We start from the raw sequence: 17,331 nt of genomic DNA, 5'->3' as shown, positions 1-17,331 counted from the left end.
AACTATGTACAATTATAGTACTACTTTACCTCTATAATTATGCAAAGTTGCAGCGTTCTATCGCCATTATTAAAGGAGATATAAGGTGATAAAGTTTGGTAGTTTTACATATGCTTCAAATTTCGATTTGCTGTAACTCCTGTTGTATTGGTGTTATCTCTGCGAAACTATGTACAATTATAGTACTACTTTACCTCTATAATTATGCAAAGTTGCAGCGTTCTATCGCCATTATTAAAGGAGATATAAGGTGATAAAGTTTGGTAGTTTTACATATGCTTCAAATTTCGATTTGCTGTAACACCTCTTGAATTGGTGTTATCTTTGTACAATTATAGTGCTCGTTTACCTCTAATATTATGCAAAGTTGCAGCTTTCTATCGCCATTATTAAAGGAGATATAAGGTGATAAAGTTTGGTAGTTTTACGTATGCTTCAAATTTCGAGTTGCTGTAACTCCTGTTTTATTAGTGTTATCTCTGCGAAACTGTGTACAGTTATAGTACTACTTTACCTCTATAATTATGCAAAGTTGCAGCGTTCTATCGCCATTATTAAAGGAGATATAAGGTGATAAAGTTTGGTAGTTTTACATATGCTTCAAATTTCGATTTGCTGTAACTCCTGTTTTATTGGTGTTATCTCTGCGAAACTGTGTACAGTTATAGTACTACTTTACCTCTATAATTATGCAAAGTTGCAGCTTTCTATCGCCATTATTAAAGGAGATATAAGGTGATAAAGTTTGGTAGTTTTACGTATGCTTCAAATTTCGAGTTGCTGTAACTCCTGTTTTATTAGTGTTATCTCTGCGAAACTGTGTACAGTTATAGTACCAGTTTACCTATATAATTATGCAAAGTTGCACCGTTCTATCGCCATTACTAAAGGTGATAAAGTTTGATAGTTTTACAAATGCTTTAAATTTCGATTTGCTGTAACTCCTCTAGAATTGGTGTTATGTCTGCGAAACTATGTACAATTATAGTACTACTTTACCTCTATAATTATGCAAAGTTGCAGCGTTCTATCGCCATTATTAAAGGAGATATAAGGTGATAAAGTTTGGTAGTTTTACATATGCTTCAAATTTCGATTTGCTGTAACTCCTGTTGTATTGGTGTTATTTCTGCGAAACTGTGTACAGTTATAGTACTACTTTACCTCTATAATTATGCAAAGTTGCAGCTTTCTATCGCCATTATTAAAGGAGATATAAGGTGATAAATTTTGGTATTTTTACGTATGCTTCAAATTTCGAGTTGCTGTAACTCCTGTTTTATTAGTGTTATCTCTGCGAAACTGTGTACAGTTATAGTACCAGTTTACCTATATAATTATGCAAAGTTGCACCGTTCTATCGCCATTACTAAAGGTGATAAAGTTTGATAGTTTTACAAATGCTTTAAATTTCGATTTGCTGTAACTCCTCTAGAATTGGTGTTATGTCTGCGAAACTATGTACAATTATAGTACTACTTTACCTCTATAATTATGCAAAGTTGCAGCGTTCTATCGCCATTATTAAAGGAGATATAAGGTGATAAAGTTTGGTAGTTTTACATATGCTTCAAATTTCGATTTGCTGTAACTCCTGTTGTATTGGTGTTATCTCTGCGAAACTATGTACAATTATAGTACTACTTTACCTCTATAATTATGCAAAGTTGCAGCTTTCTATCGCCATTATTAAAGGAGATATAAGGTGATAAAGTTTGGTAGTTTTACGTATGCTTCAAATTTCGAGTTGCTGTAACTCCTGTTTTATTAGTGTTATCTCTGCGAAACTGTGTACAGTTATAGTACCAGTTTACCTATATAATTATGCAAAGTTGCACCGTTCTATCGCCATTACTAAAGGTGATAAAGTATGATAGTTTTACAAATGCTTTAAATTTCGATTTGCTGTAACTCCTCTAGAATTGGTGTTATGTCTGCGAAACTATGTACAATTATAGTACTACTTTACCTCTATAATTATGCAAAGTTGCAGCGTTCTATCGCCATTATTAAAGGAGATATAAGGTGATAAAGTTTGGTAGTTTTACATATGCTTCAAATTTCGATTTGCTGTAACTCTTGTTGTATTGGTGTTATCTCTGCGAAACTATGTACAATTATAGTACTACTTTACCTCTATAATTATGCAAAGTTGCAGCGTTCTATCGCCATTATTAAAGGAGATATAAGGTGATAAAGTTTGGTAGTTTTACGTATGCTTCAAATTTCGAGTTGCTGTAACTCCTGTTTTATTAGTGTTATCTCTGCGAAACTGTGTACAGTTATAGTACCAGTTTACCTATATAATTATGCAAAGTTGCACCGTTCTATCGCCATTACTAAAGGTGATAAAGTTTGATAGTTTTACAAATGCTTTAAATTTCGATTTGCTGTAACTCCTCTAGAATTAGTGTTATGTCTGCGAAACTATGTACAATTATAGTACTACTTTACCTCTATAATTATGCAAAGTTGCAGCGTTCTATCGCCATTATTAAAGGAGATATAAGGTGATAAAGTTTGGTAGTTTTACATATGCTTCAAATTTCGATTTGCTGTAACTCCTGTTGTATTGGTGTTATCTCTGCGAAACTATGTACAATTATAGTACTACTTTACCTCTATAATTATGCAAAGTTGCAGCGTTCTATCGCCATTATTAAAGGAGATATAAGGTGATAAAGTTTGGTAGTTTTACATATGCTTCAAATTTCGATTTGCTGTAACACCTCTTGAATTGGTGTTATCTTTGTACAATTAGTGCTCGTTTACCTCTAATATTATGCAAAGTTGCAGCTTTCTATCGCCATTATTAAAGGAGATATAAGGTGATAAAGTTTGGTAGTTTTACGTATGCTTCAAATTTCGAGTTGCTGTAACTCCTGTTTTATTAGTGTTATCTCTGCGAAACTGTGTACAGTTATAGTACTACTTTACCTCTATAATTATGCAAAGTTGCAGCGTTCTATCGCCATTATTAAAGGAGATATAAGGTGATAAAGTTTGGTAGTTTTACATATGCTTCAAATTTCGATTTGCTGTAACTCCTGTTGTATTGGTGTTATCTCTGCGAAACTGTGTACAGTTATAGTACTACTTTACCTCTATAATTATGCAAAGTTGCAGCTTTCTATCGCCATTATTAAAGGAGATATAAGGTGATAAAGTTTGGTAGTTTTACGTATGCTTCAAATTTCGAGTTGCTGTAACTCCTGTTTTATTAGTGTTATCTCTGCGAAACTGTGTACAGTTATAGTACCAGTTTACCTATATAATTATGCAAAGTTGCACCGTTCTATCGCCATTACTAAAGGTGATAAAGTTTGATAGTTTTACAAATGCTTTAAATTTCGATTTGCTGTAACTCCTCTAGAATTGGTGTTATGTCTGCGAAACTATGTACAATTATAGTACTACTTTACCTCTATAATTATGCAAAGTTGCAGCGTTCTATCGCCATTATTAAAGGAGATATAAGGTGATAAAGTTTGGTAGTTTTACATATGCTTCAAATTTCGATTTGCTGTAACTCCTGTTGTATTGGTGTTATCTCTGCGAAACTATGTACAATTATAGTACTACTTTACCTCTATAATTATGCAAAGTTGCAGCGTTCTATCGCCATTATTAAAGGAGATATAAGGTGATAAAAGTTTGGTAGTTTTACGTATGCTTCAAATTTCGAGTTGCTGTAACTCCTGTTTTATTAGTGTTATCTCTGCGAAACTGTGTACAGTTATAGTACCAGTTTACCTATATAATTATGCAAAGTTGCAGCGTTCTATCGCCATTATTAAAGGAGATATAAGGTGATAAAGTTTGGTAGTTTTACATATGCTTCAAATTTCGATTTGCTGTAACTCCTGTTGTATTGGTGTTATCTCTGCGAAACTATGTACAATTATAGTACTACTTTACCTCTATAATTATGCAAAGTTGCAGCGTTCTATCGCCATTATTAAAGGAGATATAAGGTGATAAAGTTTGGTAGTTTTACATATGCTTCAAATTTCGATTTGCTGTAACTCCTGTTGTATTGGTGTTATCTCTGCGAAACTATGTACAATTATAGTACTACTTTACCTCTATAATTATGCAAAGTTGCAGCGTTCTATCGCCATTATTAAAGGAGATATAAGGTGATAAAGTTTGATAGTTTTACAAATGCTTTAAATTTCGATTTGCTGTAACTCCTCTAGAATTGGTGTTATGTCTGCGAAACTATGTACAATTATAGTACTACTTTACCTCTATAATTATGCAAAGTTGCAGCGTTCTATCGCCATTATTAAAGGAGATATAAGGTGATAAAGTTTGGTAGTTTTACATATGCTTCAAATTTCGATTTGCTGTAACTCCTGTTGTATTGGTGTTATCTCTGCGAAACTATGTACAATTATAGTACTACTTTACCTCTATAATTATGCAAAGTTGCAGCGTTCTATCGCCATTATTAAAGGAGATATAAGGTGATAAAGTTTGGTAGTTTTACATATGCTTCAAATTTCGATTTGCTGTAACTCCTGTTGTATTGGTGTTATCTCTGCGAAACTATGTACAATTATAGTACTACTTTACCTCTATAATTATGCAAAGTTGCAGCGTTCTATCGCCATTATTAAAGGAGATATAAGGTGATAAAGTTTGGTAGTTTTACATATGCTTCAAATTTCGATTTGCTGTAACACCTCTTGAATTGGTGTTATCTTTGTACAATTATAATGCTCGTTTACCTCTAATATTATGCAAAGTTGCAGCGTTCTATCGCCATTATTAAGGGAGATATATGGTGATGAAGTTTGGAGGGTTTTACATATGCTCCATATTTCGAATTGCCGTAACTCCTATTGTATTGGTGTTATCTCTGGGAAACTATGTACAATTATAGTGCTCGTTTACCTCTACAATTATGCAAAGTTGCAGTTTTCTATCGCCATTATTAAAGGAGATAAAGTTAGGAAGGTTTTACGTATGCTTCAAATTTCGATTTGCTGAAACTCCTGTTGTGTTGGTGTTATCTCTGCGAAACTATGTACAATTATAGTACAATTGTGCAAAGTTGCAGTTTTCTATCGCCATTATAAAAGGAGATATATGGTGATGAAGTTAGGAAGGTTTTACGTATGCTTCAAATTTCGATTTGCTGAAACTCCTGTTGTATTGGTGTTATCTCTGCGGAACTATGTACAATTATAGTACTCGTTTACCTCTACAATTATGCAAAGTTGCACCGTTCTAACGCTATTATTAAAAGAGATATAAGGAGATATAAGTTGGTCCTTTGAGTGAAGAGGAGTTAGGGACTTTTAAAGTGATGAAGCTTTTTTGTTAAGCGAATTGTTATGAATGAACTAATGATAGCTCTATAATCCAAAGTGTACCATTTTTCAAATAAGACACTTACATATTTCGCTTCCATCTTCACTAATACTGTAGCTCCTACTTCGACGTCTCCCTTTAGCCAGACCTAGCAGGCCTGGTAGACATATCACAAACATAGTCCTGTATCTATAGTAAAACTATAGAATATGTACTGAAATTATAAATCTAAAGGTCATTGTGCTTAACTCATATCCCTTAGCCATTAATAAAGTATTTAATGATAAAATTACAAATACCATCTTTTTTTTTTTTTTTAAAAAATATTTAATAAAAACCAAATGTTTAAAATTATAGAAGGGTATTAAATCGTTTGATATTTATATCTCAGGAATGTTTCTTCCCTCTTTTCAACTTTTGTGGGATTTCAGATTTTTCATCCAATCAGTTAATTGTATTCATGATGTTTATCTCAAGCCCCCCTGAAAAACTTTTAGTTTCTACAATCAGTCAAGTCACATTATGTCTTTATAAAAGACCATAGGTATTAAGTTTTGGTATGTAAAAACTTATTTTAAATAAAGACAATACATATCCCACACTATATATACGAATATATAGGTTTCGTGACCGTAAATCGTTAAACTTAGAATTCAAGATTGGCGAGGAATCGGTCAAATAAAAAACAAACTCGGTCTTCTTGCCAAACGTTTCGACAAATATATTGTCCTCTTCAGAGCCTGGATAGTACAAATACACAAATACAAATAATTCAGTAACACAGAAAATCAGTAAAAAAAACCAGCAATATTCTGAATTTATTGTACTTTTAGTTTTTTTATTATTATATTACTGTTTTTTTTACTGATTTTCTGTGTTACTGAATTGTTTGTATTTGTGTATTTGTACTATCCAGGCTCTGAAGAAGACAATATATTTGTCGAAACGTTAGCAAGTAGACCGAGTTTGTTTTTTATTTGACCGATTCCTCGCTAATCTTGAATCCCAAGTTTTACTAATATATACGTTCATACATTTTATAGATCAATAAAAGTTCTTTGTATAATATACAAATATTAATATAAACTTAATACTAATAATACAACTTAATATAACTTAATACAAACTTTAATATAATATATTAAACTTATTTAAAAGTTACACAAACAATATAAGACAATATAGAAGTTAAACGAGAGCAAGTACTGTGATCGTGCTTTCTCAAAATATATTTTGTAATCCCCTGAATGCGCCAACAAATGTTTTTTGAGTCATTTTTTTCAGTAGTACATTAAAATTAAATTAAATTAAAAACTAAAAATTTCAGTAGAAAATTCAATCTTACAATGGTTTCTCCTTTATCAGTTCTTTTTGGTCAAAATTTCTAAGAAAAATGATTCTTGAAAAATATTTTTATGAACATTCAGTCAAGATACATTCAAAGAGTATAGATCCAAGAAGAAAATAATATAAACGAAAGAAAAATAAGAAAGAAACTATTGACTGGCGTATGTTTGGTTCCAAAAAAGAATAACTATTTCTGAGATAATAATACAATAAAATGAAAATGGGTACTTTACTTGATGATATGCTGTCTATTTATGACGAAGACTGGCAATATCCAAGCTTTCCTTTGATCTCAGCCCAGTGATTTAGAAGTGTTAATGGCCAGTTTCTATCCTTTAATAACAACTGTCTCGTTAGACTACCCTTCACAGTAACAAATTGTGCTACTTCAGTTTACTTTTTCTTTTTTGATTTTCTTTTCTTTGAAGGAAATTATCTGTAATGAAAACTTTTTTTTACTCACTCATCATGTAAAAAGATTGGTTAATTTTCCCTAAAAAGCAAGTCTAGCGGCAACTACTGTCGCCTCTGTTGCGAAGAATTCAAGAACGATCTTCCAAGATAGGTCGAGGATATAGTTTGCACATCCTATAGTAGACCTATATATAGGCGCCACGTTAGCTGAGCGGTTAGAGGCGAGACATGTAAAGCTAATATGTATTGTGGTACTGGGTTTGAATCCCGGTCTTAGGCCTTGGATTTTATTTAATGGTTAATAAAAGAAATTTACAGTAAAGTACATTTGCTAGTCGCCTCCGTCCACGACACCTAATTTGGTAATTGGACGTAAAGCCCGCCTGAAAGAATAGGCAATTACTTTACTTAGTAGACCTATATGAAGGCCAGAACTAACTTCGGTTAATACGTTTTCTTCGCGTCTAAAAAAATCCTTAAAGAATCATATAAGTCAATTAAAAACCCTGTATTCCACAACAGAGCAAAGGAATTAAACTAATGTGTCCAGTTCCCGGGTCCTGGACTCCCTTTCACCCTTGGGTCAACTTTTCAACGTCCCTAACTTCACTGCTTCCTTGGGCTAACCCAACTGCTGCCTAATCTTGTCCTTGGGGAATGGGTTTTATATTAACTTTTGACAGAACAATCAAAATAGGTTCCTTAGGACGTTCCCACATTAGGAACATAAATTCCAGATCGTGATTTTCATATCATAATATACCTTTTCCATGCAGTCTTTTGTATTTTTTTCCTACTATCAGTCTGATTTTGTTTTCTTCCCTTTAAGTTTTGTAAGGATAGGATTTTTCAGGGTAAACCCAACGCCGAAACCCCAGCCCAAAGGTTCAGGGTTTTCCTAGCTGAGATTTTCTTCCCTTAGATAACAGCCGTCCAAAGTTATTCAGGCCTACACACCCACTGGCAGAATGGCTTCTTGAGTTGTGAAGACACTGTCAGCGTCACCTGTTGTCAAGAACTACTTTTAATCGGAAATAATCTTAGCTAGCTGATTCAAAAATTAGTAACCGGTGGAATGAGCTTGGTAGCGCGCGGATGAATCTGGGAAAAAGAACCCACAGTCAGAAAATAAATAAGGGAATTTAAAACTTTGCCAATTTTACTGTAGTTAGCATGTAATTAAAGACGCTATAGTCAAACGTAGAGAAAGTGCAAAGAATAAGTTCCTTACATCAACACCACGGTGTCGTAAACTCAAGCACACACCTAACCGATATATTTCGCAGTTTTGTGTTAAATCATTCAAACAAACACCATTTCTATTATTGTAAAAAAAGGAGACCGTTTTCTGACTCAGGAGACACTTAAACGTATATTTCCTGTGAAAACGATTAACCGATACCAAAAACAACACGATCACAATACTACCCAACTCTAATTTCACCAAAACCTTGTTAAGAAAAAGTATTTTTAAAGAAGGAAGATTGAATGTTGATTGCTAATTGTTAAGAGTATCATTTAATGAAACTACGAGTTTCGAAATTGAAGGTAATGTAAATTCCAGTAAGGTGAAGCAATTTTAACAATGCACTGTGTACTAAACAGTTGCCAACTGGGCAAAGTCTGCCAGATTGACCTGCTTATATTTATATACATAAATCTGTCCTACTACCTTTCAGACATCTCATCTCAAACAATAACAATACAATCACAAACTGCAATCACTGTCTATCTAATTTCAAACATCAAATAACCTTTTCTATAGAAACACAATTGGATCTTCAATTATTTGGAGGGAAGAAGAACTTTCATTAATTGCACGTAAAAATAACAATAATAATTTCACTTATTCAGTATAAACTTTTTTTTTTTTTTAAGCGCATCAACAGCTGAGGTTATTAGCGCTCGGAGCTTTTTTAAGTGCACTGCCGGCCTCCGGACAGTGTTCTCTTGTTACAGACAACACTGTCCATCACCGGACAGTGAGCTGTAAGAAGCTCCTAGGAAGAGAAAATCCAAGGGTCAGCTGCTGGATTCGAACCCAGGACCTCCGCGTGGGAGTCCAGTATGCTAACCTCATAGCTAATCCCTTCCCTAATTGTTTGTTATACATATATTAAAGATTGAAGATCAAATAATCTGTAATAAATGACCAAAGTAGAATATCGGAGAAAATAACACATAAAACAGTTCGTTGAACTAATTATATGAGAATTTTATTCAACCAATCAATAAACAATAATTATAGTTATTAGAAGTTTCGTCTCAATCTAAAATTACTTACTTTACCCAAACATAACAGAAAGCTTTGGAAAAATTGAACTAAACCATAACAATAACAGAGGAGCTCTATTATTCTAACAATAATAACCACATAATGAAATTTATAATAACAATTTAGAACCATTATAAGAACCAAAAGGATACTGGGCAGTTGTGCTAATTCATAGGCCCTAAACGTGCGTATTAAATGCACTTCTAATTCTATTTAATCTAATGAAATCTGAGAAGAAAGCCCAAAACTTAAATTCTCAGACCCTAGAACGAAATTATCTAATTATAATGATTTATTAAAGGATCATTCTTACTTTTAATAGTAAATCGGATGTAAACATCTTCGAAATGTCCGTCAGAAATTCTCCTATTCGGAAGGCTATGATCGTAAACTGAAACTCGAGGCACTTCTTCCATTGTAAGCACCAAAACACTACTAATGCTATTAGTAAATTGAGCTGAACAATGCACATATAACTTTATATATAAATATTGGCAAGAGGTAATCAAACACCAGATAGCTTTGAATTGATTAACTAACAGTCATTCTTTAGTCGTCTCACAGGTTCAACATTGTTTAAATCTATTTCGAAACACTCACAATGAATCCCTCAGTACAATGATTAAATGTGAAGATTTTTTTTCTCGACCCTGAAAAATTTATCAGCTTCATACTGTAAGAGGTTTCCATGACAAAACTGATGGAAGCTCGCCCGGATCATTATACAAATTAATAGAGAAAATAAATTAATAATATGAAAGGGCTGCTCATAAGAAAAATGTCAACTGCAAATCATCCACATTAAAAAAAAAAAGAGGAAAACTAAGTTAGGTTTTACTTTAAACTTTCCAGAAAGAGGTTCTAAAAGTAAATCTTAAGCATAAGACTACTTTTATAAAGAACACCCCCTTTATTAAATCAGAAGAAACAACATTTTATACACAAACAAACGATCTAATCCGGAATTAATGGAATAAGAGATTTTAAACTCTTTGATAATAAAAAAAAATAATTATAATTAGTTGTTAGTTATAAATACCTGACTTTTTCTAGCTGATAAATCTCGTCATGATAATCTCATTTTAATAACTTAATAGAAACTTCAGGTATCACTCAAAAGTAGTTGCTTAATTAGCTAAGTATAAGAAATTATCGACTGGACGAAATGGAAAGAAGCGATTGTTAATCTTATTTGAAGAAAATTGTTCAAGTTCAATCTAAAAACAATGTTTCTTTAATATTGGATAACCACAGCAAATCTCTGCAAAGGTTAGCAACATTTGTAATTATATTGTAATTTATTTTGTGCACTGAACACTTGAAATTAACTGTTAAAAATGGATATGATTAATAGAAGGATGATCAGAGCTTAATCTCAGATATGACTTTGAAGACCTTACCAAATAGAAATATTGAGAGAGGTTATGAATAAAAACAAGTAAACAACTGCAGAACAAGAGTATAACCAACAATTGTAAAAATTAAATACTTCATATCAGTTTATACTTAGGAAATTAGATTACTTTTAACTTCCTTGGAATAAAACTAGTAAAAACTTCTCTATTTTGATATATGTAAACAAATTTACAGTTATGGAGTTAACTTTTTATAAATCACATAATACCGGGAAATTTTAAAAATTATTTCAATGTTTCACAGCGTAACGAAGGTTAAAAATTTGTTTACATATGTACACTGGGCCAAAAAAGTCTGTGAACACTAACCTAAATTTTATTACTTTTATTATTATCTTATTAGAAACTTCTTTTATTTTCAAATGAAATATACTATTCGATAGAGAGAAACCAGAGTTTTTCATTTTATATTCAATCTTTTATTTATTGTTCAGCAGGAATATCACAATTAAATGTTTAACAAAACAACACCCCAAACGAATGCAAAAAAAGTCTGTGAACAGCTGTATAAATATGTAAAAACATTAAGATAACAAACAGAAAAACGATTGAATAAAGTTTCAAAGTTCTCTATTGTATTGTAGAAACCACTACAGTCAGTTTTGTGAATAAATAATCTAATTAGTACATATTTAACCACTAATATGGAAGTTCCCAGACCAATTCGAGAACTTATTGTGACGTTGCGAAATGAAAGAAAAAGTATTCGAGAAATAGGGAAGATAGTTCAAAAAAACCCTTCAACGGTGCATAATATAATTAAAAAGTACGGAAATGTGATTAGTAGGCCACGCAGTGGACGGCCACCAAAACTTAATTCCTTTCATAAACTGCAAATTCTGAAGTCTGTTCGAGAAGAACCCAGGACAAGCGCTCAAAAAATCAGTCAAGAATTATCAAGTGGTTATGTGTAAGCGTAACACCACAGACAATTAGAAATAAATTACATGAATACGATTATTGCGGTCGAGTCCCGAGGAAAAAACCTTTAATCAATAAAATAAATAGTAACCGCCGATTGGATTTCGCGAAAGAATATGTTTCTAAGCTTTCTAGTTTCTGGGAAACCGTAATCTTTTCAGATGAGTCGAAATTCAATGTATGTGGGTCTGATTGACGACAAAAAGTGTGGCGAAAAAGAAATGAAGCTATGAAAATGAAAAATATGAAGCCTACTTTTAAGCATGGGGGAGGCAACATTCTGGTGTGGGGTGCATGAGTGCTAAAGGAGTGGGCAAGTTAGATCTAATTAATGGTATGATGGACCAATATGTGTATGTGGATATATTAAGACGCAATTTAAAAGAAAATTCAAAAAAATTAGGGTTGGAGGGAACGTTTGTCTTTCAACAAGACAATGACCCGAAACATACCGCACTAAAAACTCGGGAATGGCTTTTAAATAATACACTCTGGCGCCTAAACACCCCTCCACAATTGCCAGACCTTAACCCAATAGAACATTTGTGGGATGAAATCAGCCGCGAAATAAATAAACGAGGAATAAGAAACCGTGAACAACTAAAAAACGCTATTTTAGAAGAGAAGGGATAAAATTCCAACATTGACGACCACAAAATTATTAGGATCGATGAAAGCTCGCTTGTTGGAAGTGATTAGGAACATAGGAGGTCCTACAAGTTTTTAAAATTTATAATTCACGTACAATGTGTAAGAATGATTTATTTCTGCAAAGTGTTCACAGACTTTTTTTGCATTCGTTTGGGGTGTTGTTTTGTTAAACATTTAATTGTGATATTCCTGTTGAACAAAAATAAAAGATTGAATATAAAATGAAAAATTCTGGTTTCTCTCTATCGAATAGTATATTTCATTTGAAAATAAAAGAAGTTTCTAATAAGATAATAATAAAAGTAATAAAATTTAGGTTAGTGTTCACAGACTTTTTTGGCCCAGTGTATGTATGTATAAAATCAAATTCTATCTGATTTGTTAGTGTGCAGAGAAAGTGAAAAGAGAAGAAGCTTTAAAAAAGTTAAATTTAATGATAATTTTGATAATAATATGGTCAATAAACTGACCTAAATGTACAATTAATTTTGAGGTTGCTCGTTTAGCTTTGTTTTTATATTGTAAACTTTCTTTAATACTTATTATTTTAATGAAGATTGTAGATTCACTGATATTGATAATAAAGATTATTTGTTAATTAATTTATTTTTTTACCTTTAGTCAGTGTTAGGGTAAGCGAAAGATTTGTGATATCACCGTTTGAATGTTGAATATGTATGGGCATACCTGTTCACCATAATTCATGTTTAAGATCAAAAACATGAGCCTTAAAGTATATACTATGTTCATTTCATCCAGATACTATAAAAAATGAAAAGATTATTAGTTAACTTATTTAGCTAAAATGATTTAAATTAATAAAAGGTAAGTTTAGGACCTCAAGAGCCTACAATAATAAGAATTTTTTATGAAGGCAATAGTATAACAATGATTTTTCTAAAACCGAGGATATAAGTATTTTAGCACATTCCTCTAAAAATGATTACACATTAGTGCTACGAGCAAGGAGGAAAAATATATTTCTTAGTTCGTTTTTCCTTAAAGAAAACTGTAATTTCTCTAAAATTAAAATTTTACCAATAAGGCTCAAGTTTTGATGGTAAACATCATTATCAGGACAAACAGCTAATTTTGCTTCATAAACCTTAAAACATGAAACCATACAACTCAGTAAGGACAATAAATATTTAAAAAAAATTCTATTGTTGATTTCATCCCTAACATTCATCCTTTACTTCAACTTTATCACCTGTTTTTCTTTTTCCCTTCTTTGAGTGCTTCCTCATTCATTTTCTTTTTACGATTTCTTCCAATTTAAACATTTTATTTGATCGCTTTCTTTTTGACATGCTTTGAGCTGTCTAAATTTGGCTATATTCCGGTCTGCGAGTACTTCTTACTCTGATCTTTCTGGTATTCATTTTTTAATCCTCTTTCGATTGGTATAGGAATCAAATATTCTTCCAAACGTCTTAAGCTACCTTGAACCAAATTTATAATTGTTATAAACAAAGAAATCTTAGAAGTTTGAATGTGATAGCACAGAAGTGTTATATGATAGCAAATGTTACCTTTTTTTTAACTTGGTACGTTTACTTCGTTAAATAAATAAATAAAAATAATAACAATATTAAATTAAGGATTCAAAATTGGCGAGGAATCGGTCAAATAAAAACTCGTCTTTATTTGACGAGTTTTGATTGTTTTTACTTGACCGATTCCCCCCCCCCCCAATTTTGAATCCTTAATTTAATAATTTACGGTCACGAAACCAATTAAAGTTATACTGCACCTTGGTTACACTCATTCTTTCTTCAAGGTTCACTGTAAATTATAGTAATAATATAAGTATTGTTTCTTTCAAAGCCAACTACATTCCACACTAACCCATTAATGTTTCAAATGTGAAACAGTAGAAAGCGCTACCTTCAAGAGCTTCGATCATGACCTCTAGCGAATAATTATAACACTAAATTCCGTAAATTAAACTTGCTAATCAGTGAAATAATATTCTTAATCAATTATTAAACAAAATGTTACATACCCACAATAATACTTGATAATCTAGGCTTCGGAGGCGATAAATACATTATCATCTTAAACTCATTACACTGATTAACTCTTTCAAAAAAACTTCAATTTTTAAAAAACGTTCACAACCATCCGTTCTTTTATTCCGTTGCCAATTAATTTCTTTTTAAAATCACTCATGATCAATAAAATAATTTATTAAAAATATTTTGACTAGAACAAATGCAAGCTTAAATAAAGATAAGCTTGGTAACTAAATTCAGAGTGCGAATTATCACAAACCAACGAGTGAATTGTGGGATAAGCACTAGTTAAACTGAAGTTATCTAACAAGTATCTATCAAAAGTATTTTATACGAATGTTTTCAAAACAGAACAGAGTCCGTTCTAACAGATAATGTTTCTAATTTGTATTTATTATTTTTTAATAAACCTAAATTTCTATTTTAAATATTTAGAACTATTCTAACTATTTATTTTTCAGTTAGAAATCACCTTTTTAGGCCATTACTTCGTCCAAAGATGATTGAAAAATTCAATTTTCAATTTTGATAGCGTTATTTGGCAAAATTTATTATTTATTATGTAGAGTGAACATCCACCACAAGGAGCGTCAATATTAAATTCGAAATGATGTTTTCACGAATCATTTAATTATTATACAAGAAATCTTCTAAGATATTTTGTACCGAGGAAAATGATTGATTATTTACGTAAGCAGTCTGCTTTGTTAAGATTTGGATGAAAATGGTTTAAGCCAATATCGAGAAAATTTGAAGAAAAAGTAAACTTTTTTTTGTAAAGAGGAAAATATTATAGTTAAACGATTTTCTTTCTTGTTTTATAACGCAAGCATTACCATTTTAATGTTACTTAATGCTTTCAACAATCCACGTGGTTAAGTTTGGGATAATCACACCATGTTTAAGCGCTATCCCTAGCAAGAGCGAATAAATCCTCAACTATCGCATGACGTAGGCCTCTTGTGTAAGTCACCACCCAAAGCCCACGTTAGCCCCAAAAAAAGGCTATACACTCTGAGAGGCCTCCTAGTGTCTCAGAGACTCCTTTCTCAATATAGTTACCCCAGTGCCATCTATTCTTTGGCAAAGTCCCTTAACACCTAGGTTAGTCTGAGCTACAGTTAGCCTTCGAGTTTCCCAAATAGTTCCTGTGTTTATCAACTATTTTTTTTTACGCGTAATATGTATATTGTTTGTCAGTATTGTGCGTTATGACTAGAATGGCCACAACCACCCATGATCCTTCAAGAAGTGACCAATCCAATCCCCTTATAGATGCCTATTTGGCAATGCCGCTCAACTTAAAAAAGATGATTGCTTTTATGGCTTGCACTTAGCCATTTTCTTTCTTCGCTTTAAAGGCATAGTTCATTGGATTGAACCTCAACACTTATTACAACTCTTAGCCTTTTAGAGTCACCGTACGCATATTTAGTTTACACGTTAAGCTTAGGATTCAAGATTAGCGAGGAATCGGTCATATAAAAAACAAACTCGTCTTCTTGCCAACGTTTCGACAAATACAGTTTCTGTAACTCAACCAACCCGCATAGCCACGCCCTGAAGTATATTTGTCGAAACGTTGGCAAGAAGACGAGTTTGTTTTTTACTTGACCGATTCCTTGCCAATCTTGAATCCTAAGCTTAACAATTTACGGTCACGAAACCTATATATTCATATTTACACGTTAAGATAATGGTTTTAATTGGAGATGTGGAAGTGATCTTTAAATTTAAACGTTGCGAAAATGATGAATACTGATATTCCGAAGTAATGACTGCTGATCGCAATAGCTCGCAAATATCGATCAATTTGTAACCTCTACTTTTGCTTACTCATAGTTCTACAGTTATTGGTTTGAAAACTTAACTTCTATAATCCATAAGAATGCAATACTTTCTCTTTTAGAGAATAAAGAGGAAATAATGGAATTTAAGACGTTACATAGTTTATTATGATTTAGGCTTCATATGTCACTTTTACATAATCTGAACAGCTGTTGAAAATACAAACAGGTTTAATCGACTTTGTACCCATTCTATAATTGTTTTACGAAATAAGACCTACTTTCAAATAATGTTTAAACAAGGTCATTCAAGTTGGTTTATTTAGGTATCACAGCATTGCTTTCACTAAATGCAATTTATAGAGCATATTTCGCTGAAAGCAATCACATAATCGTTCTGTTGCAAACTTTTTTGCTTGTGTTGTCTCAATTATTCTATTACAGTTTTAGATGCACCAGATCTTGACCTTGAATTAATTAAATGTTGATGGAAACAACGAGAAAACATCCTTATTCTTGCATTACCGGTATAGTCAATTTGAATACCCAATTTGAGACTTGAATAATAAAATCTCATTCAGCAGCCACACCTTCAAATAACGTAGTATTGCAGAAAATTAACTATTCAAGCTTTTTTTGAAAACTATTGCGTTTTTCCATTTTTGTCAATCACTAGAGACTTCTCTTCATCAAACTCCCGGAGTCGATATAATGATTACGTCACGCTCTACCCATTCCAGCATCCTGAGCACTCGCTTTTGAAGCTTATCTGTGACTCATTCACCATGATTTCACTTTAGATGCTGTGTTTATCACAATAAAATTAGAACATGCTCACGCAGCTAATTTAAAAACAAATAACCATCCGCGACGAATTTTGCGCTAATCTATTAAAATTAATGCTTTTCGTACCATAAGTACATGAAAAACCATTGACAGAAAACCCTTTTTTGGGGGGGATTTATGGGATCTCTAATGGGAAACTCGACATTAAAATTTCCCGTTCTAAAGAGAGAGAAAATGAAAAAGAAAGTGCGAAAAACTAGCCATTACAGCTAACTGCATCTTGGTTGATTCAAGTTAAATCAAATCTTTCAACATAACCAATTGATTCAATCAAACAAGTGGGTTCATACTCACTATATCATTTCAATTACTCAATCTGTCGCCGCTTAATTTACTCATAC

At 32.2% G+C, this 17,331-nt stretch overlaps 1 protein-coding gene across 10 annotated transcripts in view; it reads right to left on the bottom strand.

Moving 5' to 3' along the window:
• The window catches only part of Ndae1 (Na[+]-driven anion exchanger 1), a 204,693-nt gene that overhangs the window by 49,507 nt on the left and 137,855 nt on the right, over nucleotides 1–17,331 (bottom strand). For 5 of the 10 annotated variants that reach the window (XM_074130750.1, XM_074130752.1, XM_074130751.1 and 2 more), the window contains exon 4: nucleotides 5,405–5,476. The exons of 4 other annotated variants lie outside the window; for them this stretch is intronic. In XM_074130750.1, the coding sequence (XP_073986851.1) occupies nucleotides 5,405–5,476 (72 nt within the window). Of the gene's footprint in view, nucleotides 1–5,404; nucleotides 5,477–14,347; nucleotides 14,643–17,331 lie in introns of those variants that run through there. One more of the 10 variants, XM_074130759.1, reaches the window with a different exon arrangement.

This window comes from Rhodnius prolixus, unplaced genomic scaffold (genome assembly GCF_049639745.1).
Source record: "Rhodnius prolixus isolate KJV_2025 unplaced genomic scaffold, Rpr scaffold_4, whole genome shotgun sequence".
NCBI lineage: Eukaryota > Metazoa > Arthropoda > Insecta > Hemiptera > Reduviidae > Rhodnius > Rhodnius prolixus.
The sequence above is the reverse complement of the archived record's forward strand: the minus strand, read 5'-3'. Positions and strand labels throughout refer to the sequence as shown.